The 27,326-nt window shown below is 40.2% G+C and overlaps 1 protein-coding gene across 1 annotated transcript; it reads left to right on the top strand.

Moving 5' to 3' along the window:
* The first annotated feature begins 547 nt into the window (after positions 1 to 547).
* Positions 548 to 27,326, top strand: znf1035 (zinc finger protein 1035). Its single transcript, XM_051130962.1, has 4 exons — positions 548 to 969; positions 1,692 to 1,763; positions 18,243 to 18,296; positions 18,380 to 27,326. Exon 4 carries the CDS (start codon positions 18,420 to 18,422, stop codon positions 26,502 to 26,504), a length of 8,085 nt encoding a protein of 2,694 aa, XP_050986919.1. The 5' UTR covers positions 548 to 969; positions 1,692 to 1,763; positions 18,243 to 18,296; positions 18,380 to 18,419; the 3' UTR covers positions 26,505 to 27,326.

Below are 27,326 nucleotides of genomic sequence, written 5' to 3'. Positions count from 1 at the left end.
TACTATAGGGGGAAATGAAAACCATTTCAGTCCCTGAGCAAAGAGGAGCCTTTCTCTAGGTGATGCATGCATGCATCTTTGCCAGGATCTCCCTTGGGGTTAAAAGACGAGCACTTACATTAGTTAAGCCTGTGACTTTCTCAAAGGAAAAAAGTGAATCTCACTCTCAGTGCAGTTTTTTTTTATTTTTATTTTGAGAGTCTTGATATTAATCTGATTTATCACCTTAAACTTTAAGAAAGAGGAACCACATTAAAATATTACTGGTTTATTACAATTGCCTTTTTCAAATCTAAAATGTTTCACGTAACACAGATCCACGTTGCCTATTAAGTGTTTACAGTAGGTTACTAGGTACAAAGGTTTGGTTGGCTCCAAAATCGGTTTTGTGACATTTTTGTCGTAGTACATTTAGAAACAGTATGGTAACTATGGAATATCTCTCAGCACTAAGAACAAGACAGGTGGTGTGGATTGTTAGACCTCGGGTTAAACTGACGTCCTCGGGTTCTTTGACAAGAAACTGCAAGGGACAAGACTGAACCCTGCAGCGCTCTCGAAGGCATGATGCAGGACCGTCGACAGAATATCTAACAAGCTCCTCCCACAACATCGGCAGCCATTTTAAGGTACGTTCCGTAGATACCATGCGCGAAAAGTGCTTCTACACATTGGACATTGAAATGGAGGCCCCGTAGAACTAGAGGCGGGTCTTCCTCTCCGTTCGCGGTCTTCTCATAGGTTCCAGTGGTCGGGTGTCACGAAATATCCCGGGGTGAAGCCACATTGTTTGGTGGATGTGCATCGAGTTGTGCTAACATCAAACCCTTAACGGTTTTGTTTTAAACAATGAATAGTGTTACAACATCGTTAACTTGAACTTAAAGTTTTGGAATATCTTAGGTGCGCATTGCGCAACGGGAAGGTCTTACAAAGGAAAACGACAGCAGCAGGAAGCCGAGCACGACGGTGAGTACAAGCAGCTCTAAGGGGGAATGAGCTTGTAGGGAGAAGCGTATACTGCTTTGCTGCGTGATTAAACAGGCTAGTATAACACAGAGTGTGTGATGCACTAGGTAAGATTTAAAACTAAAATTAGGACGTTTGTTTTCGTTGTTTTTACGGATCGCGAGTTCTTGTTTGTGTGCTCGGACTCCAGGTTTCAAGCATGCAGCCCATTTTGTTTTGTGACGTTGGACTTCCATGTTCCTAGCCAGCCAGCTTAGCTTCGTGTGTTTCTCTTTCAGGTCGCTCTGTTAGCGTTATGTTAACAACCAAATAACTATTAAAATTAACGTTGAAGCATAAACACGTGTATTTACATAACGTTACTGTACTTGACACCTTTGATCATACTGACTAGTCGTAGATTTTTGTGTTATTGACACTTGCATCACTTTTAAACAGCCACCGGTTTGTTACTGTACATCTCTCAGGAGGGACTCATACTCCATCGTTTACTGTGGAGGGTTACCATGGTGAACTTATTAAATATATATATATATATATATATATATCACGTTTAAAAAACATATTTGTTTTATATAGTTTAAAGAATTAGAAGCTAGTATGTTTAAGATGCCCATTATGTTAAACAGGTTCTGTTGTATACTTGTTTTATTCCTCTTGTTGCTTAGTTTTTCCTTGGAAATAAATGCTTGATGATGATTTTAGCCTTTTTTCTTTTTCAGAGTGGATGGCCAAGGACAAGACGGTGATAACGGGACTGAGTTTGTTTTTGGAATGTGTACTGGCATATTAGGGTGAGTAGAATTTACTATTTTTGTTGTTTGTTTTTAATTCTTCACAATATATGCTATAACTTATAGAATTTATGGGTGTTTAGTTGCTTTCATGCACACATTAAGATGAATTCCCCTGATGGGAATGAAAGGAATTATTATTGCACATTGCCTATGAACCATCCTATTTTACCAAATAATAGCCACGTGCAAACAACTCTGTCAAAGCAGTGCCTTTTTGCATTACTCAATGCACATTTATATAACATACAAGTGTGTAATAACAGAGTTAATAGTAAGGTCACAGGTGGCACACTAACTGTGTGCACTTCACCATGTCATCCAACGTTTTGGACACATTTTAATGACGTGAATGCAGCTATTTGTTTGCATGGGTTATTTATAATAAAATAGTTTAGATGTTAATATAGATAGACGTGTTAATACTAGGTTTTGTTTGCGTGGCAACAGCACTGTGCAGCTTAATGTATTTACACTGTTGAAGACTAATTAGTTCTCACATTTAGTGGTCGCTTCACTGCAATTTAAAGTAAGCTTTTCCTTAGGGAAAAAAAAAAACTTCTAAATGAAAAGAACATTTGATGAATATTTTTAGTATTCAAATCAGTAACCTAATTAAAACTGATGTATTTCATAATAGGAGGGTTGCCTCATGAGGGCTGCCATGTTGATATCACATGACTCTGTAGTCCCCCTGTTACAGGACACTTTTCTGCTAGCAATGCCAAAGTCATTAGTTTGATTCTCAGAGAATGCATGAATTGATCAAATGTTTACTTGGAATACAATGTAAGTTGCTTTGGAACGTAAGTGAATAGATGGTAAATAGTGTATATTTGCAGTAGCATCAGTGATGGAGTATTGCTTTTGCATGATTTTGTATCCACACTCCTAGATGGCACCCTCTCGTTTATTACCTATTATAGGTGTCACTACATGTATTTCATGAGAACAACATGAACTTTTATGACTTGTTGCACATCTGCTACATGAAGGTGTCATTGCAGCAGCAGATTCATGTTTTGCATTTACATATGTGTAGTGGTATTGGGCCTTTAAAAATTATTACAGTTCAATTTGTTCTAAAATCAAAGCATATTGATGTTATTTAAACCATGTTGTAAAACATGTTTGTACTGCATTTAACACATTCTCTAGTCTAACCAGTGGACTGATCTTGTTCCACAGCATCTGAAATGTTATGGTCATTCTGAAATGGCTGAGCAAAGTCTGTCATCAGAGTATTTCTATATAACTGCCTCCCAGAACTGTCTTACATGACTGCGTTCCCAGCAGGCATTCACCTTCGAAAGAAATGATCAAGTTTATTGTTTTCTTCTGCTCGCTCTGAGGCGCAAGTAATTTATTATATATGTAAATTTTCAGTATTTTCAATATTCAGTGGCTTCTCCTACTTTTCTTAGTAATTGTATTTATCAGGAAGTGACGATTTTGTTCTCTTTGACTTGTTGGATGGAAACGGTGCTTATTCGCAAATGTTTTATGCGATTTTCCAGTTTTTGCACATTAAGTTGAACTTCAGATAGAAACCCGGCTATTGACACTGACTTTAGCAAATGATGCATGAAGTCTTGAAATCTGATCACAAGCATGTACCATCAATAACTGTATTTCTTCGCAAACCTGTCTTGGACGGTTTGTAAAGTGTCCTTCAAGCACCTGATTCGACCCATCGGCAAATTGGGTGTGACGGATGAAAGAGACATTTAAAATGTATAGTGGTGAGGGATCTGCTAGGTTTGAGAAGCACCAGTTTATGTAAGAGCAGGTAGCTAAAAAAAAAAAAATTGTTGCTAATCACTTTTCGGTAAGGTTCAAAACGTTAACATTGGATAAAACATTAGGCATAATGCTGAACACATTACATATTACTATAAACTAGTGTTGTCAATCGATTTGTCTTTTTTTTTTTTTTTTTTTTCTAAAATTATTCACAATTAATCCCACCTGACATTAAAGTTTTTAAATATACTTTAATATTACAATAATTTTACATTCAATCTTCAAATTAATGTAGAAACAACATAAAGACAGTATTTTAAATGTTTGCATGCTTTTAGTTTTATTCACGAAGTGAAGTGATACAGGCTACACTGCGCGCTGTTATATTTGTGCGTGCATTTAAAGAGCACCCGCTACAAGCACAGTATAAGGCTTACAGGACAGGATTCTGTACTTATCTGTACTTTTCCGCGTTTGACCTAGAAGCTATCGTTGAGACGAAGTGGTATGCGTGTCTGAAAAGTCTCCTGTTTGATGTGGTCGTAAAGATGTTCTGTGACTAAAATGCACTTCTTGTCGAAGAAAAAAAGAGACAGAAGCAGTAGTTGTGAGTAGGGTGGCCAACCCTAGCCCTGCCCCTGCATAAATGTTTTAACGTCGTTAAATGGGAAAAATTAATCACTTGCGTTAACACGCTAATTTTGACAGCAGTACTATGAACTTTTTTTTTTTTTTTTTTTTTTTATTTATTATTCTTCCAGTTGTTAGCATATGTAGCCTTTAGCATCGCATATAATACATTTCTGCCTCACACAATGAACAGAATTACCATCAGATCGCAATTGTAAGTTATTTCAACACTCGCTGTTTCAAAATAGTTCTATACCTATTTTAAATGCGGATTTTAGCTGGTAGCTTGATATGAAAACATAGGAAATGAGATACAATGCTGACCGTCTCCAAACTCGTATAAACTCCGCTTTTGAACATGCCCTCTCATCTAGCCCCAGTTGGTCTGCTGTGGCCCAAGGTATTTGACCAAAATCCCTGGCCTTAGGCCCTGAGGAAGCACAGACGAGGCATGAACGAGCGACTGGCCCTGGTATGCACTACCGTCTCCAAACTCGTATAAACTCCGCTTTTGAACATGCCCTCTCATCTAGCCCCAGTTGGTCTGCTGTGGCCCAAGGTATTTGACCAAAATCCCTGACCTTAGGCCCTGAGGAAGCACAGACGAGGCATGAACGAGCGACTGGCCCTGGTATGCACTAGCAAGCCTGCTTTTAGCCCAACAGTGGAAACGCGGCTAATCTCATTACCTTACTATAATTGAGCCAAGTTTCTGATTGTTAATTTTGTTCTCTCCCTTCCAGAGATGGAACATCATTTCTATAATGGGCCCTGTTTTGTGCATGGGAGTTTTAACATGTTGATATAGAAAGTGGCCCACCTTAGTTAAAGCAAACATGCAAGCAAATATACATTCAAACATAGCTGAAAGAGTACACCTTCTATGCATTTTTATGTAAGTAAATCTACTATGTAATTGTATGCAGCAGTATTAAAATTGGTCTTCCTAGAGTTTTTTGGAATAACCAAACCTATTAAGTAGAAGGGACTGTCTACATTCCTTTGGCCATATTGTTTGTGTGGAGCTTTTCTTTATATTTTTCTGTAAATGTTTTGCAAAGCAGGTTTTGGGCAACTCTGCTGTCTAGGGTGCAGAGCATGTGTCGTGGCATGGAAAATTGCATTTTCAATCCGATATTCCAGAGAAGGAAGAGATTCCCCCCATAGTATTCATTGAATAGTCTTCCATGTTAGGTTACTTTGTTTACCCTGCCCTGTTAAAATTTATGTGCATAGAACTGGCACAGCAAAAGTATACATCAAGGGAACATGGTGTTATACCTGTGAGCATCCTCCTCAAACCTAGAAATATCAAATGGGGCACGGTCCCATCCACTGGTACACACACGTGCTGCAGCATGTCCACAAGGTTGGAGAAACACATTTTATTGTTTGGGACAAATCTCAGGTGTCCATACAAGCTTGCAAATGAATTTTAGGTTTTCCACAGACCTTGCTAAAGCCACATGCATTTCCAGTATTGTTTAGTTTCCCTTAGCTGTAAAGGCTAAATCTTTAAGTAGGTTTAGTTAGAGGTGCACTTAAGCTGGCCCTCCAGCTGTTGCAATTCCGTCAATGATCTTGGACCTCTTTGTTTGCTTTTTACTGCAGCACATCAGTGTTTATGTTGCTTTCATCCCATTCATTCTCAGTTTCATACTACACACATCAGTAATGGACATTCATGGTTGAATTCGCCATTAATTTGTCTGTTGTTTGTGGTGTTATAAGGCTGCTTCACTGCATGTTGAATTGATAGCCGTGGGTTTTCTGCCTGCAGGGGCGGCTGTGACCCAGTGCATGTTCGTTCGTGCTGGCTGCCTGATGCTGCTGAATCTCTCCTTGATATTCGTATGGGAGCAGCAGGCCATTATGGTTGGTTTCATCCAACAGGAACGGCATGTTTGGGCATTCTTTTTCACTTATACTCATTCTGTTTGGACAGATGGATCACACGTGCTTAACCCGGAATCTATTGTTATATTGTGACGTATGTTTTGTTCTTGTTATACCTAGGCTGCGTTCCACTTTGCAGTTTTATGGCCTTCCCTCATTATCTTCCCTCTGCTCCATCTCATTTACGCAGATGTACGTCACTGACTACATTGTACGAGTGCCCACAATAGTGGAACCCATGTGATGGACTGGATTGGAACGTCCTATGCCTGAGGGGAAATGCTTTGGGAAGTTTGTGATTTGCTTTTCAAATCTGTCCTGGAGACCCCCCACCACAACACAGTTTTGTCTGTTTCCCATGTTGGACACATCAATTTTGAGTCCTGCAGGTTTTGCTAATGTGTTGATAAGGTTAGCTGATGTGTTGATTTAGGTGACTTAGATGAGAGATTAAAGTTACCTTGTTAACTAATAGCTAATTGAATTCTGTTATTGCAGTTGTTGGAATGTGGAAGCTATGCCCATTTGACAAGGCTTGCACTTTGATTGGTTGATTGACAGGTTTGAGAACCACTGGTCTTGTCCAGTAGCCAACGCTGTATTTTGATTTTTAGCTCCAGCCCTAATCAAGTGCATCTGAACCAACTACTCAGTGTTCAGGGTGCATAATATCTTGGTTACATATGATAGCTGGTTACATTCATCAAGAAAAGATCCAGGAGCGTGGTTGGCTACCCCTGATCTGAACTGTTCCTCTCATGCAAACGTCATTCCTTTATGTATAAATCTTTAATTAGTAATAAATTACTTGAGCAAATTAATGTTAGCATTTATCAAATAACATTATTTATCAAACTTCTTGCCATGAATGCTTTGTGTTGCATGTAAATGTGTTTATGTGGCACCCAGTCAACTTTAACCCTATCCCTATAGGCAAATTGTTTACATGCGTTAGCACTTTCACAGGAAGTCCTACAGTATAAGGGTTTTTTTTGGCTTCAGGCTAGGATTTTATCCAGTTAAAGGAACTCTCCACTTTTTTTGAAAACAGACTCATTTTCCACCTCCCCTAGAGTTTACCATTTTCGAATCCATCCAGCTGATCTCTGGTTCTGGCAGTGGCACTTTTAGCGTAGCTTAGCATAGATCATTGAATCTGATTAGATCGTTAGCATCTCGTTCAAAAATGACCAAAGAGTTTCAATATTTTTCCTATTTAAAACTTGACTCATCTGCAGTTACATCGTGTACTAAGGCCGACGGAAAATGAAAAGTTGCGATTTTTGTAGGCTGATATGGCTAGGAGCTATACTCTCATTACGGCGTAATAATGAAGAAACTTGAAAACAGGCTAACTTCCGTCAACATAACCAATGTAACCAACTGCTTGCACAGGGAGACTATGGTACGGTAGCAAAGTTCCTTGATTATTACATCTGAATGAGTGTATAGTTTCTAGCCATATCAGCCCAGAAAATCACAACTTTTCGTTTTCCATGTCACTTGTATTATTAAATATGGTGTCAATCCCAAACACTATGTGAATGAAGCCTAATTTTCCTCAACCATTTCAGTTAGTGATTGATCGGTTAGTTCACCCAAAAATGAAAATTAGCCCATAATTTACTTACTCTCCATGCATCCTAGGTGTACATGACTTCCTTCTTTCAGATGAATCCCATCGGAGTTATATTAAAAAATCATCCTGCCATTTCCAAGCCTTACTTTGCATGTGTAGGTGTTTCTCCTTGTCAGTCCAAAACAAGTCCAATAAAGTACATCCATCCATAATAAAAAGTGCCTCACACAGCTCCAGGGGGTGAATAAAGGCCTCCTGTAGCAAATCAATGTGTTTTTGTAAGCAAAATATACACACTGAAAACGTAAGAATCACTTTAATCTAGCTTGTTCTGACTGGTCGTACCCGGAAGCAGCTCCAGGCATTGCGCATGCGCCGCACAGAAGTGACTACTGCGGATGCGCCGTGGAGAGATCAAAACAAAACCAAGGTCAAGAAGTTAGAAGTTCAAGACGAGAAATTGTAAAGGAAGGTGTTGGAGGATTTTGATTTAAAAACCAAGAGGAGACTGGTTTTCCTTTGCTAAAGAAAGGAAACTTTGCTTCCTTTGCTCCTGTAAACAAACGTGTTTTTTTTTGTTTTGTTTTGTTTTGTTTTTTTCCCACAAGACTCACCAGTGCATGCGCAATGGAGCTGCTTCCGGGTATGACCAAGTTACATTAAAGTGATTTATTACATTTTAAATCTGGATATTTGTCTTATAAAAACACGTCAATTCGCTGCAGGAGACCTTTATTCACCCCTCTGAGCCATGTGAGGCACATTTTATTATGGATGGATGCACTTTATTGGACTTGTTTTGGATTGATGACGAGAAACACCCGCCCATGCAATGATAAAGCTTGGAAATGCCAGGATAATGTTTAGTACAAACTGGATTCGTCTGAAAGAAGGAAGTCATATACACCTAGGATGTCTGGAAGGTGAGTAAATTCTGGGCTAATTTTCATTTTTGGGTGAACTAACCCTTTAAATGCTGGAATACACTACACAACTTTTAGAAAACTGAACAGATCTTAAAATTCTCTGCATCATCCACTTACCAACTTCGTAATAGTCACAGAAAAAACTGGCCATCATATGTTAAACAACTGAGGATCACACACTACCAGACTCTGAAGTTGTTCCGGTCACAACAAACACGCACACAAACGCGTGCCTTGTTGCTAGAAGATGAGAAATGAAAACAGCACGTGTTCTAAAATCGGCTCAAATTTTCAAACGTTTGATATACCCCAACTAAATGGAATCATAATCTGAAGCTTAAATCTGAGTCTGACCACCACACACTACACGATTTTCTATGAAATCTGTCAAACTTCAGGCTTTCAGCAACTGGCGTCAACTTCTCCAGACAGTAAATCGGCAGGAAATCTGGGCAAAAATTGTGTAGTGTGTTCCAGCCTTAACAGGAGTAAGATACAGGGTCAACAAAATGTGTCATTCCTGGATAGTAAGGCACCTGCTGATCTGCATAATCGTTCAGATGTTACCTGGGAGTAGCTGAAGCTTTCTTTCTTGAAGGTACCTTTTACAGAATGGGCAACTCTGCTTGTAGAGGGCAATTGTCTTGATTTTAGTCCCAGTCCCAATAAAACGCTAAAAACATGTCTTCAGAGTTTCTTTCATTTATAGACAGGCATGTTTGATTAGGGTTGGAACTAAAATCTGTGGAAAAATGGCCTAATAGGAGCAGAGTTGCCCATCCCTGCCTTTTCCCTGTTTCTTACACTGAGCACACACTGCACAATTTTCACTGCTCTTCTCATATTGCACAACTTTCTGGAGTACCATCTAGCGCTACACAATGGATCATCAACGGGGGTGACGCGTTACACTTTTCAGTGGAAAGAATCAATGACAAATCTGTCTGGTCTACAAACTGCTTTTCACAACCAAACACATATGAGACTTGATGCAGAAAATAGGAATAACGTAGGGTCTTGCGTAAGACTTGCATGAGTTCTTGCATGAGTCTATAAGATATGCTAAGCGGGTTTCGGGCGACATATTGGCACTTCTCTTAGATCACGTCTTTAAAACACGCTACGCAATTGTGAGGCATGTGAACAAGCACTGATTTGCCATCGATTTTGGGCATGTGCTAAAATGGCTAAAATCATGCAGGGTGTCCCTGGCATTACTCTCTCATTGTTTACCAGCTTCATTTAAACTTTAAGATGGTTTTCCCTATGCACAGGTCTTGTTTAAATTACCTTATGATTTTAATTTAAGCTGTGTTTTGGCTAGTTGGGCAATTTCAATTAGGGTTGTTTTGGATTGGGGCTGTTTTTAAGGGTCAGGCTAACTACTGCAGGTTGAGTGACTTAGGTGGTGGGCTTTGATAGGCTTTACTGAATAATAAGGACAGGAATGGTAAAAGAATAGGATAGATCTGGATGACAAAACCAGAATTACTGTTTATCCTTGGTCACTGAAAAGATGCAAAAATTAGCCTTTGTTTTCAAACAAGAACAATGACAGGAAAGGGGGGGAAAGAACGTGGAAGGTATTGGGACTAGAGGTAGGTGATGTTGTTATAGGTATTGTGTGATTAAATGTGATGTATGATGACAGTGCCATGAACTATGCAAAGTTCTGCAAATCGCTTGCATGTTCTTATCGGAAACAACACACTCTGGAAGTTGCCTTCTTCACTTGCTTGTTTCTGTCAGACATTAGGGTATTGCCTTGTAAAGGCCCAAATGCTACACCCTATATGTAGTCGTAAGTAGCTTGCCCAGTCCTGCTTCTGGACAGCCACCCTTCTACAGATTTTTTTATTTTATTTTTCCAACTCACATTAAATTGCCTGATTGAGCTATTCAGGTTTTCCAGGATTAATAGAAATTTCAGAGTAGGTTGGAACTCTGCAGGAATTGCCCTTTAGGAGCATGGTTAGACACCTCTACTCTTGTCTAATACAAACTGAATTTGTGATTCTCAGGATGTGCTGTGTCTGAGGTTTTGCACATCATTTCTGGCTCCCAGGGTAGAATGGATCATGTGTTGCCTCCTGGACAATGCAGAGCTACTACAACTTCTTCAACTAGAACCCACATCTTACTCTGCTTTTGTGTTTAGGCATCATGGAATTCTTCCTACTTCCCCGTTTACTGTTCCCTGACTGGATTCTGTATCTTTGGCCTGTTAAAAGTGCCAAGCTGATTTTCCTGGCAAGAGCAACAATTTTGCCACCATTGTGGCATCATGGCAATGGAGTAGTGGTGAAATCTACTGTAGAATTATCATTTGTTTTAAGAAAGGTAAACTGCAAGGGTATTCAAATACAATTTAAGAAGATCTAGTCACATGGACTTCCTAAGTGGGGAGAGGTCTGAATAGATATTGTCATAATCCATCTGAGCTCTAGCACAGCACAGCATAACAAACATGCCATTGTTCATATTATGATTTGGGATGCATGGGTTATATCAGATGTTTTTAGGAATATTACTAAATGGAACTACCACGTTCAAGGCCCAGAAAGGTAGTAAGGACATTATTAAAATAGTCAATTTGATATCAGTGGTTCAACCTTTGTGTTATGAAGCTACGAGAATACTTTACTTTTTGTATGCAAGGAAAAAAAAAAACTTTATTCCACGGTTTCTTCTCTTCCGTGTCAGTTTTCGATGCGCATTCATGACAGAACCACGATTATGTTCTGATGTAAAACCTGGATGCGCTGTGCCTTGTTTACAAGCAGAGGAATGCACACTGTTGTGAATTTTTTTCTTAGAGACCAGGAGACGTTTTTGGATATCTTGAAGCAGAAGTTTCTCTTTATTCAGATACTCGCTGCTTGGCACTGCAGTCTTCAAAATGTCGTCTACTAAGGCAGTGATACATTGTAGTTTATATACATTTAGGGGGGCAGTGCTTAGATCTGGAGACAAAGCACCTTGGTGACAACCCCAAACAAAGCATGCAAATGAAGTATTCAGGTATAGCAGCCTGCACCATTTACACCAGTCCTAATCCAATCATCATACTCAAAGACTGGGCAAAGGTACCAAGAGCCATTACAAACAAAAGGTGAACATCTGAGTAATCTGACTCATTTGACTTACAATAAGAGAACAGGAACTGGCAGGAACCTCTTGCTACAAACTTTGCTTGAGAGAATCATTTGTCTGATGTCATCATATTTACCTTAAATGCTAAATACAATGTACTGCACCTTAGGTTTTCACGTGATGCCATGTCAGAACATAGGATCAGCATATTTTAAACAGTTTCTTAAATTTGTAATCCTGCATACATCATGGTGCTATCTCAAATGCGTGTTGAGGACACCCAGGAAAAGAAATTGTTGAGTAAAGTTATTTTTGTTTTCTTTGCACACAAAAAGTGTTCTTGTAGCTTCAAGAAAATGAGGATTGAACCACTGATGTTACAGACCATTTTAATGATGTCCTTACTAGCTTTTTGGGCCTTGAACTTGGTAGTTGCATTGCTGTCTATGCAGGGTCAGAAAGCTCTCGGATTTCTTCAAAAATATCAATTTGTGTTCAAAGAAGAGCAAAGGTCCTATGGGTTTGGAACAAAATGAGGTTGAAGAATTAATGACAGAATTTTCATTTTAGACAGAATCCCTTTAACCACCAGCTTCTGTATGAAATCAGTATGGTAAGTCATATTTTTCTGTCACTGGGTTTGTTCCAAAAGTTTAAAGAAGTGGCAGGCCTGGCCCCAGAATCAAATGACCAAAGGTACTTTTGAAATTCGTGAGGGTGCTCTAGTCTTAATGCTGTTGTACATCACATGGTTATCACTACATCAGTCGTTGCAATTTTGTGAGTGAATACAGCATTTATATGTGGATGGCATGGCTGCAACTTTGCAGCATGTATGTGGCCATTGTTCATCTTAGCTGCATGTAAAACAAATGTTTTATACCAATTCTGAATGACTTGCGTAGCCTAGAAAGCATACAAAGATTGTTTCCTATATAATAAGTAAAAACTGTGACTTCTGGTTCATCGTGACCTCTCAAAATTTTGTTATAATCAATCAAGCTGTCTACAGTGCATGATGAATCTCTTATTTACATTGTCTACACTTTGTTCTGTGAGCATGTGTGTCTGTGATTGCCTACATTAGGGGTGCCCAAACTTGGCCCTGGAGGGCCAGTGTCCTGCATAGTTTAGTTCCAACTTGCCTCAACAGACCTGCCTGGAAATTTCTAGCATGCCTAGTAAGACTTTGATTAGCTGGTTCAGGGGTGTCTAATGGGGTTGAAGTTAAACTCTGCAAGACACCGGCCCTCCAGGACCAAGTTTGGGCATCCCTGGGCTACATTGCTCAACACTGCAAAAACACATTGTAAATAGAAACCTTTGATGCTCTCCAGAGCACAAATACAAATATGGAATCATTTGCCAATCTCTTTAGGCAATATGCTAGTATAAGAGCTTCAACTGAGGGTGCTCTTGCTTTCATTTAAAGGTGCTTAGCACCCTCTACAACTCCCATAGATCCAAGCCATGGAAGTGGGCAAGTTCACCTTAAAGATCAGGGGAAAGGAAATTGAAGGCTGAAGGAGGAAATTTCTTTTTAAAATCTTGGACTGCTGCAAATTCTGCAGATCACATACGGTGTTGTTCTGTCCCTGCAGCTCATTAAGATGCTTGGTAGTGTCTCTCAGTAACTGAGCTATTTGCATTTCCTTCACATATTTGCTCTGATAGAGAAGCTTTGGTTTACCTTCAAATGGCTCTAAACCACTCCAAAACCTTGAGCCAAACCCTGATCCATCTGGCATTCTTGTGCAGTGTTAAGTCATAGCTGGCATTGACCTTTGTGAGACAATGCCATTGCCTCTTCGTAGACAATGCCGTATGGATGATGATCAGTTTAATTTTTTGTTGTCATGACCTCAGCATACACTTCTCCCGGATTGGCACAGATGATAGACTGGTGGAAGGTGCAGTGGGGAGATAATAGGTCAGTGTGGTCCTCTTTCCAATGTGCAACCAGTCCCCTCCCTCTTCCTATTATGGATTGATCTCTGTCTGTGGTAGTGGAGACCACCGTTTTCAAATCTGTCTCTCTTTTTGTCAGTATCCCTTTGATGCCCTCATGGATGTCTTCTCCTCCTGTGTGTGGGTGTGTGTTTGTGTGCTTCAAGAGTTGTTAAACCCAGCAGGTCTTCACTGAATTGCTTCTTTGTTTCATCATCGGATGAGAAGAAATGCAGAAAAGGCCGTTCAGAATGCATTCAGAAAGAACTTCACACATGCACTCATGGACCTCTCTTGTTGGGCTTTGAGCTGGTTTATTCTTATTCTCAGCTCTGTTTTTTTTTTTTTTTTTTTTTTTTTCATATAACACATCTTTCACCCTAACAGGTGTTATATATTTTGGTGCAACTGGATGAAACGTGGATCTCTTCAAGACTAATTTTACGAGACAGTTGGATTGGATAGAGAGCTCTTCATGAGATCCATTTGCTTAAACTCATGCTATTGAATGGAATGTGTTTTCTTCACTGCTAGAGAGTGAGAAACTGCACTCGGTCATTTGTGTTTTAAAGCTGTCTGGTTTCAATTCATTTACATCAATATCACTTGATGATGTTCGGTCTGTATTGACCCTTTGCCATATGAGTATGACTGGTATACTGAATGTATCACTGAGAGTGGAGATAGAACTGAATAGAATAGTAGTGGTTGGACTTTATCTGAGATGACCTGAAAAAAATAAAGAGCATAGTCTTTGCATTAGGTAATGTTGGTATAACAAGCCCATACTCATCTCCCACTATTCAACAGTTATACAACCCTGCATTTTACCACTGAGGATATCATGTAAAGATGCTGTAATTAAGAAAATTCCATGCTGTCATTTTTCTTAACTTGCATGATGGGTCATGAGACAATATCCAGGCAATATTCCAGTTGTACCATACCAAACATATTCTACTACAAGGCTATGTTAAGTAGCCAAATATGTGAAAAACCGACATATCCAGTACATAAAGGCACAACACATTGATCCTCGAAGTAGATGAGTTATAGCTGCAGTAGACCACGCATTCCTGTTAGCCAAGAATAGATGGATAACGCTTCAGTGAGTACAGGCTCGGTAAACCCTGAGCATGCAGGGTGAACGCGATTTCACCATGTACAGCATGTTCCTGGATCAAGGTCTTATTTGATTCTGGAACAACATTCTAATTAACCAATCAGTTTTGAGGGACAAGTTTAAAGTTTGTTAAGTGAAGGCTTACAGCCTGGGGTTAGGTGCTTCTACACCATTGTTATTCCCCTATCATTTCCCTCTGATTTAAGAAAGATAAGTTAGGGTTAGGTTTATGGGTAGGAATATGTTAGGGCTATGATTTTAGGCAGGAATGTTAAGGCAGATGGTTTGTTTCAACTAGTGAAAGTTATTAATTTGTGCCTGTACAGACATTGATTTCCATACATTCACTAGTAGGTCATCAGGGTATTTTTAGAGAATTTGGCATATTTGGCTGTACTTGGTTGTACTGCTCATTTCACACTGTATGATAGGGAAGTAGGTATATTTAGAACTGGTTGGAGATTCTCTCTGGAAAGGTGATGGTACAAACTCTGGGCACACCCAGGTTTAGTGATATTCATGGTGTTATTGATATGCTGCAAGTTGAAAGTTTTCGAACACCACCTTGTTATTGAAATTAATACTGTTTGATGTCTTATTGTAGTTTGAAGTTGCAGTATAGAAACACTCTTGCTTTCACCCTTCTGTCCATCCTAGACTGTCCAACTAGCCTTCAGTATTTTATTTCTTAGCCAAGTTTTTGGCATTTTTTTTTTTTTTTTTTTTTTGCTTTTATTGCAGTAGGGGAGGAGAGAGGGGCATGGGATCTGGAAACTCAGGTCATTGTTGCACAATATGTTGGAGTGCACATGGTGATAGCTGAAAGTCTACAGCCTTATTTTCTTCTAAGGTAAATCTGACTTGTCTAGCTGAATGATAAACCCCTGACCACCTAGGTATACCATTTTGGTTCACAATAAGAGAACCAGCCTTTCTCCTTGACATTTTACGAAAACCTTGGGTGATGAACCGAAGATTTCAGTAGACCACTGGTGGTGTTTCATTGCCCATTTGTTGCCACCAATTGATGTGTTAAACTTGAAGCTCTCTCTTCACAGTTTATGCATTGCCCTCCAATAATATTACCACAATTGGTATATATGAGCAAAGGTGGCTGTGAAAAAATAAATAAATAAAAATAAATATTTGATTTATCATTTTGATCTTTTTGTTAAAAAAAATTCTAACCTATCGTTGAAACATTATGAAAGTCATGGCCTAATGGTTAGAGAGTCGGGCTTGTAACATGAAGGTCGCTGGTTCGATTCCTGCACCAGCTCTTTCAACCTTCAATACCATGACTGAAGTGCCCTTGAGCAAGGCACTGAACCCCCAATTGCTCCCCGGGCGCTGGAGCAATGGCTGCCACTGCTCCAGGTGTGTGTTCATGGTGTGTGTTCATGGTGTGTGTTCATGGTGTGTGTTCATGGTGTGTGTTCATGGTGTGTGTTCATGGTGTGTGTTCATGGTGTGTGTTCATGGTGTGTGTTCATGGTGTGTGTTCATGGTGTGTGTTCACTTCTCATTGCTGTGTGTGTGCACTTGTGATGAGTTAAATGCAGAGGACCAGTTTCGACTATGGGTCACCATAGTTGACAATACGTCGTCACTTTCACTTTTTCACTTTCAGTGGCCACAATTCATGGCACCCAGTTATTTGACATCCTAGGATAACAGCTCTGACTTTTCTCCTATAATGCATTTGGACAAGAGATCAGAGACCATTCCTTCATACAGAATCACTCCAGATCCTTCAGATTCCCAGCTCCATGTTGGTGGTGCTTCTCTTCAGTTAAACCCACTAATTTTCTATAGGGTTCAGGTCAGGGAACTGGGACGCCCATGGCAGAAGCTTCATTTTGTGCCCAGTGACAAATTTTTGTGTTGATTTTGTTTGTTTTGGATCATTGTTGCAAGATCCAACCATGGCCCATTACAAGATTTCTAACAGAGGTGAGTTTTTTTTTTTTTTTTTTTTTTTTTTTTAATCTGTTGGCATTTGATAGAATCCGTGATGCCTTGTAACTGAACAAGATGTCCAAGACCTCCAGCAAATAAATAGGCCCACAACATTAAATATCCAGCAATATTTTTAACCATAGGCATGGGGTACATTGTATCCCTGTTTTCACCAAACACCATCTGGTTTGGTGCAAACAAGTTTTGTTTTTCATTTGATCCAACCATAGAAGACAGTCCTGTTTAAAGTTCCAGTCATTTCTGGCAACTGAATATGCTGGAGTTTGTTTTTGAATGTGCAAGGAAGATTTTTCTGGAAATCGAACAACATGTGGCGATTTCACCACGTTGCACATTCAAACTCTCTTCTTTACCATGCATCTTTAGTTGATTGGAACTAGTTAGTTATTGTCATGATGGTGGAAATTGGGATTTTCAATGCTTTAGCACTTTTCATACAGCCACTTTCTAGATTGTAAAGCTCAGCAATCTTGTTCTGCACATCAGAACTATATTCTTTCGTTTTACCCCTTGTGATGGATAATTAAGGGAATTTGGCCTTTGCGTTCCTCATATTAATAATCCTGTGGAACAGGAAGCCATGGTTAGACAGTTTCATGCTCCTACTCTCCCTGGTGTGCTAAAAAAGTGTAAATATGAATAGGAACATACTTAAGAGATATTTTACTAATGCCGATTCATTTTTTACAGCTTCATTTGCTCAGATTTACCAACATTAGTGCCAATATTAGTGGAGGGCACTGTAGTGAGACTTGCTTGCTTTAAATGATAAACTGCTTTAAGCTGTTGCCCACACAAGATGTTGTCTCTCTCAAACTGGCTTTGGGCTAAGTTGTTAACCCATCACTTGTTTCTTATAAAATATCTTTACAAAATAACTGCACTGTGCTGATCCAAAAATGCATAATATGTGAAAAGGATGTTTGAGTTTCTTATTACTTGAGTGACACACAGAATAGTTTCGGTACCAGCAAACTGTTATGTGGAGGTGCTTCATGATGGTGCCTGGTTGTGCTGCTTCATTCCTCTGAGCTGTCTGGCATCCCCATATTTTGTCTGGCATAGTTTGCTGCTGCAGGCATTCTGTGTACTAGAACAAACACTGCTTTTTTCCCCAATTTGACTCAAACACTGAAAAAGCGATGTGATGTAGTTTCCTTCCGTTTTTCTTGGTATTCTTAATAGTGGTAGCACTAACAGCTACCGGTGGTCATCATGTGATCTCAACATGAGGGAGCAACCCCTTAATGTAGAATAGGGGAATAGGATTTTCTAGGCCATTAAAATGTCTGGAGTCTGTTTAAATATTATTTGTCAAGAGTATTATCATTTACATTGTCCAGCTCCAGAATTACAAAAAAATAATCATAGTGCACATTTGTGAGAAAGCAAAATGGACGTTTTCCAGCAAAAGCTAAGATGAACTGGAAAAGTTATCCAAGATCTTATATTGTATAGTTAATGCTTCCATTGCCTTTGAATATGGGGATCTAAAACAGTGGTTTTATTAGTAATTATGGTTTAAATGCTGTTTTTAAAATAGTTTTTTTTTCTATACGCAGGTCCTTGGTCAAATCAGCTATAATGTTCCCACTGATATGTAGTGGATAAGTGTGGTGAGCATTTCATTTTCTCTTATTGCATACATTTAGTTACGAACATGTCCTTTTTGGTAATTACATGGACATTTGTCTTTCAGAGTTTAAGAAGAACTCTAGCCCTTGGAGGAGAACACCAAGATGGCTCAAACATGGAATGCACTTCAGCAAGCAGAGCTTCTATCTGACCAGAGCCCAGAAACTTCTATTGAAGCTATGGACTGTAATGGAATTCCAGTGGGACCAGAGGAAAGCTTTGCTCATGAGATAGAAGAGTTGATAGAGGAGGAGAACTTTTCAAGCATGATGGATTTGCAAGACATTGCTGAATCAGACATAAAAGATTTGGAGACTGGTTCTCTGCAGCACACATGCTATGAATCATCTTGGCAAGATGTAATGGATTCAGCTGACCTTGAACAAGATAAGTCAGGGGATAAAGGAGAAAATAATGGTAACATTACACCCTGTCCCTTGACTAACTCAGTAGAGGTTGAGTCCACATTAGAAGTATATTCTGACAAGGCAATATTAGAACCTGATTATGAGACAAATGCTAGTCTTGTCGAATATTCAGATATTAGCAGCTGCTCTGACACAGAAGCCAATCTTGATTGCAATTTGAGTTCACCCATTGATGTTAACATGGGTAACAACGAGGCTGAGCAGCCTTCAGAGGAAGGAGACCTGAATTCAAGTAATACAATGCACTTATCTTCTGCTAAAGTCTGGCATAGTAATCTGGAAGCAGATGTGAGTGAAATAAATGAACAGCAGGCCACTGGACCTCCAGTGACCACAAGTGAGAGCAATGACCAAACCGGTAGTGACTGTAGAGAGGGGTCACTTCTTACAAATGCTAAGGTTCCATGTACAGAAGTACAAGGTGAGGACAATATAAATGGTGCAGTATCTTTGTCAAAAGATGGCCAAAATGAGGAAGGGGACATGTCTTGTGATTTGGAATGTTTTTTGGATCACTGCGAAGAGCTTAGTACCTCTCAGGATGGTTCCACTTGTGCCTCAAACCATGAAAATATTGATACTTCACTGACTTCTAATGGGAATGAAAATGGTTGCCCAACCATAGATTCACTAAGTGTCTGCCAATTGGAAAGGACAACCCCAGATCCTGAAAACAGTTCATCAAAACCTGAACTTGAAGGGACATCTGTGCTTTCTGGTGATGGAAAAGGTTCACTTGGAGACTACCAATTAGAAGTAATGAACCAAGATCCTGAAAACACATCCTCAAAGCCCAACTTTCAAGAGACAATTGAGATATCCGGCCATGGAAAAGATTCTCTTGATGGCTGTCAGTTGGAAAGCACATCCTCAAAACCTGAGTTTGAAGACACAGTTGGGTTATCTGGACATGAAAAAAAATCTCTTAATGGTTGTCAATTGGAAAGTAATAAACCGGATCCTAAAAGCACACCCTCAAAACCTGGCCATGGAAGTTCTTCACAGCTAGAAGGACAGAAATGCATTGCATCAGATGATGAACAAGTTGAGCGGAGTAGTTTTGGATTCCTCGAGTCTTGTTTTGGTTTAAAAAGTACAGCGCAGAACAGTGAGAAACTGTTTGGTCACATTGAACCACCAGTTTTTTTGAAAACTGCCTTTGAATCTAATAATAAGATGGATGAGGGAACTGATGCACCAAAAGACCTCAGTACAGACCAAATGTCCTGGACCTCCCTAGATCCTGGACAGCAAAATGTCACCATTGCAAACAAAGATTCTTTATCATATTTCAAGACCCACAAGAGAAAACTGCAGCCTGTGGTTCTCCTCAAGACAACTAAGAAAAGGCCTTGTAATGAAAAGAAATACCATTGCTTTGAGTGCCAAGAGTCAACACCAAGTGTAGATGAACTAATCGAGCACCACCACTTCATGCATTCTCTCCATAAGTCTCAGTACTGTCCCGCTTGTGAAAGTTACTTCGCTGGTGGTACATTAGCTGGACAACACTTATGTGGAAATGTCAAGCTTAATGACAAGATAAAATCGTCCCCCTTGTATACCAAAGTGGTAACTGAGGAGAAAGCAAAGTTCATATGTAGGTACTGTAGGAAGTCCTTTGTTCGACAGGCTTATTATGAAGAACATGTGCTGAAGCACAGAGTGGTCACAAATCATAGGTGTGACATTTGTGGATTATACTTTCCTAATGCTCCCAAACGTCTCAGTCACAAGCGTAAAGGAACATGCACACCTTTGATACTAGATCCTTCTTTAGAGACTGCAGATCATTCAGAATCAAGCCATGAAAAGAGCGACATACCAGGCGTGGTTGAAACCGTTGACTCTAATGTAGATCTTCGTAATTGCTTTGTGAAGCTAATGGATGTGTGCAAGACAAGCCAGTCACCTGAACGAATACGTTGTGAAGTTTGTGGAAAGACTTTCAGGCTAAGAGCGCAACTGAATGCACACCTTAGATCACACTCGGACGAGAAGCCCTTCAAGTGTGACGACTGTGGAAAAGCATTCAAATATACCTGGAATCTTAACAAACACAAAAGAGAGCAGTGTTCTCAAAAGATTGTCCCACATAAAAAATCTTCAGTTCCAGATAGCCAGATCTTGCCAAAGTTTAAATGCCCAATCTGTTTTCGCATGTTCAAGTACTCCTACAATCGGACACGTCATTTGCGTCAACAGTGTCTGAGAGAATACATGAAAAATGGCAAAGGAAAGATTGGTGACAAGTATCGATGCCCTTTGTGTAAAGATATGTTTACTGTGGCCGGCAACCGCAATAGGCACATCAAGAAAACTTGCATTAAGCTTAAAATCTATACAGCCAAAGGAATGGTGAAAAAACGAAAAGCGTTAGATGAACTCCACAATACCAAAAAAGAGGACAAAGCGTCACCATTGACTCTGTCCCCACAAAAAGAATCACGGTATAAATGCACTTTTTGTCCATCTGAGTATTCTAGCAAGTCGGGTTTCTACGGCCATCTAGCAAAGCATAAATTGCTTGGACATGCCAAAAAGGCAATCAAACAAAAACTTGGTAATGCTGTTGATTTGAAAAGTTCAAGCTCTGCTGGGCAAAAACCAGTTAGCCAAGAATGTGCTGATAAGGACAAAAGACTTACTTTTTCTTGTCGCTTCTGTGGAAGAGTCTTCGTTTCACCCGACTTGTTAAAAAGGCACTTACAAGTTCATAAAGGAAACAAACCTTTTCGCTGTTTAGACTGTGGTAAAAATTTTGCCAGGCATGGACACCTAATGGCTCACAAAAATGTGCACAAGCGGAATGTACAGTGCTCGGTCTGCTGGGAAGTTCTTCCGTCTATTGGAGATTTGTTAAAACACAGACAGTCCCATCCAAAAAAGGGCATGCTGAAGTGCCCTGATTGCCCATTGCAGTTCAAGTTTCCAGTATTTCTGCTTCGACATGTGACTGTGCATGAGAGAAAGCGCCAACTCAATGAAATTCTCCCTCCAAAGGACCAAGGTACACCTCAGAAGGTACAAGAAATGTACAAAGAGGAGTTCAAATGTGGTCTCTGCCAAGAAGCCTTCGTTGACTCAAAGGCACTTAGCGAGCACTGTTTAACTCATATGCCTGGACCTACTGCATCCAAATGTCAGTTTTGCAAAAGCCATTTCTCAAATCATGCTGGGCTTATTCGTCACCTCCGCCTTCACACTGGTGAAAGACCTTTTCCGTGTCCAACTTGTGGCAGGCACTTCCACAGAAAGGAAGTTCTTAAATTACATCAGGAAAAATGTACAGTGGGGCAACCGCCTCCATTACAAACGTCAAATGCTAAACAAGTACAGGCAGAACATGGTGTAGACACTGCTTCAGAAAAGACCAGCATAGTCTATAATTGTTCATACTGCCCACATTCATTTCGTTTTCCAAACAATTTGAAACTCCATGAGAGAGCCCACTTGGCCAAGACGGTTTTCCCTTGCTCAAAGTGTGGCAAGTTTTACAGGAGAAGAAAATTTAAAGCTCACGTGGAGCTCTGCAATGGAGATAAGATGAAACCTGCTTGCAGAAAATGTGGGAGAATTTTTACTCGAAAAAACTACAGAAATGCTCACGAAAAGCAGTGCCAGGGCAAGCAGGACAAACGAGAAACCGAAACCAAAACAGGAACAACTGAGAAGGGCAAATTTAAGCATCAATGTCCACAATGTCTTAGATGTTTTAGATCCAACACTTTTCTACAGAGACATCTAGCTCTTCATTCAAAGGAAACGGCATGTGCATGCATGCATTGTGGACAGAAATTTGACACTCAGGATCGATGCTTGCAACATGAGGCTTTTTGTGATGGTGTGATCAAGGAACGTAGATTGGAGAGTTTAAGAGGATCTGAGAAAATTAAATCAATATTTGCTGAAGTAAACAATCAGAAAGAGGTCACTGCAGTTCCTGGAGAAAATGGCGATCCACTGAAGTGCAAATTTTGCACTAAATCATTTTTGAGGGCCAGATATCTAAGACGCCATATTCTCACTCATACAGAGGTCAAGCCATATCGGTGTAAGACTTGTGAAAGTTGTTTCTCACGATATGACCATTTAAAACTGCACCAAGCCCGCTGCAGAGGAAAGCGACAACTTGAGGTACGAGTCGTAAAGATGAGTCTTGACACTTTGAGCACAAGTCCCCAAAGCAAAACCCAGGAAGATGGTGAGAACTTGCAATGCAAATTTTGCTCAAAGCAATTGTCCACCTCAAGTGATCTGAAGCGTCATATGTCCATGGTCCACATTACCGATAAACCTTATCCCTGCAAGAGATGTGGCAAAACTTACAGTTCCAAAAAGACTTTGAGGACACACAACCTGACAATCCGATGCAAAAAGATCCCAAGGGAAAGTGTTCTGAATGCTAAGAATGATGTTCAAACCCAACCATGCAGGGAAACATCCAAACTTCTGCAACGTATACAGGTGCACTACATGAATAAATTTAAATACCAATGCGAGTATTGCCCTCGACGCTTTAAAGTATCTGGACAACTGAAGGTGCATCTACGTCTTCATACAGGGGAAAAACCATATGGCTGTGCCAACTGTGGAGAGCATTTCATCAGAACAGACTACTTGAAACGACACTTGGCGAAATGCAATGGCAAGGGAGAAAATCAAGAAAAGATTGTTTGTGATAAATGTGGTGACCTGTTCAACCAGGACGCACTGTCTATACACCAGAAGACGTGTGTCATCAGCTCAAAATCACCTGGATCATCTCAAGAGGTAAATAACAAAGACAAGAGCCCCACCAAGATCAAAGGTTTTTCCTGTGCTAACTGCAGTGACCGCTTTTTATTGTTCTCGCAGCTCCAGCAGCATTTTTTAGCGAAGCATAGATCTGATCAGCCACAAGTGTCAAGTAACAGTCAGCAGCAATTGGAATCGAGTCCCATGCAAGTCATAAAGCAAGAGCAGGTTGATGAGGGCTATGTGCAGAACCAAGAAAGCAGCGGTCAGACAAATGCAATCGAACAATGTGCAGACCTTCACAAGCCTCTTAAATGCCCACAGTGCAACATGCGCTTTTCCAAGAATGCTGGCCTGAGTATGCACATGCGCACACATACGGGAGAGTACCCGCTTTCTTGCTCAAAATGCCATGCTGGTTTTTGGACCAAAAAGATAATGGAGAAACACAAAAGAAAATGTACAGGTCACACAGTTATCTCAAATAATGGATCTGCGATGGAAAGTGGAGGCGAATTAAACGACACTGTTCTAGTATTTAACAAGGGTTCTAATACAACAGGAACTGGAGTACTGCAGACTAAATTCTCATGTAAAGATCAAGACCAGGAAAATGATGCTGAGAAAGGAGATGCCTCTATTCACAAGTATCAGTGCTCTGAGTGTGATCAGAGTTTTACAGACGGACTGAGACTCATAAGTCATTTGGAGGAACATGGCCGGGAGGATCAAGAGCGCAGATCAGATATCCACAGATGCCACGTGTGCAATAAAGTCTTTGCTCAAGCTGGTATATTGCAAAGGCATATGAAAATGCAACATCATGGGAAAACTGATAATACTTGTGAAATTTGTTTCAAGCGTTTCCGTTTTCCATCTGACCTGGACATTCATAGATCTTCTCATGACCCCAATCGTCCCTTTCCCTGTGACATCTGTAAGATGCGTTTTTGGACTCCTAAAGCTCTGACCGCTCACCACAGGATGGTTCATTTGCATGCACAACCACCCAACTCAAAAGAATCTAGTGTGAAAGCAAGAACGGAGCAGCCTGAAGTATATAGGTGTGAACCATGTGACAAAACCTATACGATAAAAAAGTCATACTTGAAGCACTGCAAAATAAAACACAAAGAGGAATTTATCAAAACACTTGTTGATAATGAATTAAAACAATCCTCTGGCAGTGCAAGTCAGGAATCAGATAAGGAAGACTCCAGAACTTTTGAAGACGAAGATGACAGTGACAATGACTCTGATTCAGCGCCGTACTTTCCTTGCCATGTTTGTGGTAAAACATTCTTAACATCAGAAAGTCTTGAGGATCATCAAAGATGCCATCTGGGTGAAAAACCCTTTGAGTGCGAAGAATGTGGCAAGTGCTTTTTCCAGCTCGCGAACTTGCAGCAACATCAGCGGTGCCACAAGTCGGAGTTTCAGTGTCAAATGTGTGGTAAAGGATTTGTCTCGCTCTTCAGCTTGCGCAAACACAAGCAAACGCATATCAGAAAGAGTCCTCACCGCTGCACCAAGTGTCACCTGAGCTTTACACGCTCAACAGAACTAGCGGAGCACATGGTTACCCACCGTGATGAAAACTTTCCGTGTGACCTTTGTGATGAAATCTTTTCCTGCAAAACAAGTCGGGCAGAGCACCGCAAGATGCACACAGAGCAAGAAGAAGAGCTTCCGCCATTGATTCCGCCTAAACCACCTCAAACAATACAGGCGACTCCTGCCGTCTCAAGTAACGTCGAGCAGTACAAGTATCGCTGTGGAATTTGTCAAATAAGATTTCCAGATCCAGAACAGCTTTCAGAACACGGCTGCAATCCCGCGAAAGAGCGCCCATACTCGTGTCCCGAATGCAACAAGCATTTTCTACATGGTTCCCACCTAAAAAAGCATCAGCTCAGCCATCAGTTGTCGGGACCACGTTCTTACCAGTGTAACCACTGCAGCATGAGCTTCAGCCACCACCACCTCTTTCTTACTCATTTACGAAGCCATGGGAACGAAAAGGCTTCCAAGGAGACTAACTTTCCTGCCAGTGAAAAGATGATTCGTGTCGAACCTATAAAGCGTGACAAAATTTACCAGTGCCCCATATGTCCAGAGAGCTTTTACCAAGCCTTGGACCTCGCAAATCACCTCTCTGTTCATTCTCACATGTGCAGTGTTTGTACCATGACTTTTCCCACTAAGAAAGAGCTTGATGAACATGAACAATGCCATTTGACTGCTGCTACTCAGTATGAATGCACAGAATGTGGAGACAGCTTTCTTGGAAGTGACGCTTTCCGCAATCACCACTGCAGTAATTTGACCTTTTCAGAAAAGCACCGATCAGAACCATCCATCTCTTCATCCAAGAAGCAGAGTTCAGGGACTCATTTTCAAGCACGTGATGAAGAAGAGGAGGAGGTTGATGTTGGAGAAGACTTTATTATTTGTCCAATCTGTAAAAGACGGTTCTCCTCCAATAGTAGTTTGATGGAGCACCATAAAAAGCATCACGAGGATCCGCGTCCTTTCAAGTGCTTGGTTTGTAAAAAAGGCTTTATGAAGAAACGCTACCTTACGCAGCACCAGCAGATACACAGTGAACGGCCTTACCAGTGTGATGTGTGCTCAGAAGCCTTTAAAACGGAACCAGCTCTTGTAACCCACCGTAAAATGCATGATGCAAACAGGCAACACCAGTGCCCAATCTGCAGTAGAGCCTACCTTACAGCAAATGATCTCGCAAAACATAAACGGAAACAACATGCTGAACATCAAAGCCAGAGTGAGGACAACAGAGAGTACCGGTGCGATATGTGCTATAAATCCTTCACCATGTTTGCTCATTTGCAAAAGCATCAAGAAAGCCACGTGGGACAAGTGGTCTATGAATGCACAGAGTGTGACAAAGCCTTTGCTTTTCTAAATCTTTTGGAGGAACATCAGAGGACTCATGGTGCTGCTTCTACAGAATCTCAATCCCCAACCCATTTTCCCTATCAAAGCTCAGTAAATGAATGAAGGTCGACTTACTGATGTCCCAGTTTCCTGCAATGCAGGTTATTCAAAAAATCATTCAGTTTTCTGAACGTTAGTTGTTAAGATAAACTGTACATACAATTCATTGTTTTTACATAGGCCTAACTGCTTTTATCCACGTTGACATTGGCGTTTTACCCTAGTTCTGAATTGGTCTGTTAATGTTCATACAGTCTGCTGTGTTCTACAGTTCTGTGAACTGCTCACTAATTTTTCATTGTACAGAACTCAGACTGATGCGTGTAAATTAAATGTATGTAACCTAGATGATGTATGGAGCTATAGGCATATGTGCATGAAGTTGTTGGAGATGTTAATGTTCTGCAGTACAGTTCAGAAGGATGTACAGTTGAAAGTCCCACGTCATTCCTTCATTGTTGAAGTCACTTTTGACCTTTGACCTAAATTTACTAGCCATATAATGCATTTTTAAACATCCTAGAGGAAATCTGTAGATTGTTAATATTTCATAGCCATGCCCAGTCATGTTACGTTTTGTTTCGTCTGTTTGTAAACATTTAAGGTCAAATTAAGGGGTCACTACACAGTAGTTATATATGATATGAATGCTTTTGAGTTTCATGTTTCATAAAAATCCATATTTACTTTTGTATTGAAAAGAGTCTTGAATGGCTTGCCTCACAAAAAGTAAACAACAGGTTTGACAAATAATACTGTATTCATTCTGTATGAGTTTAATCCACATTAGTGCTGACATATATGGCTATGAAAACCTCATGTTTAGTTTTACTTTTATATGGCAATGTTGAGAATTTCTTCAACTAGTAAAAACATTTACACCTG

Source organism: Labeo rohita, chromosome 16, assembly GCF_022985175.1.
Source record: "Labeo rohita strain BAU-BD-2019 chromosome 16, IGBB_LRoh.1.0, whole genome shotgun sequence".
Lineage (NCBI taxonomy): Eukaryota > Metazoa > Chordata > Actinopteri > Cypriniformes > Cyprinidae > Labeo > Labeo rohita.
This window is presented reverse-complemented; position numbering and strand designations above follow the sequence as displayed.

Bases quoted from the DNA above. Each gene is read 5' to 3' on its own strand.
- znf1035 (XM_051130962.1), top strand. From the start codon at position 18,420: ATGGCTCAAACATGGAATGCACTTCAGCAAGCAGAGCTTCTATCTGAC.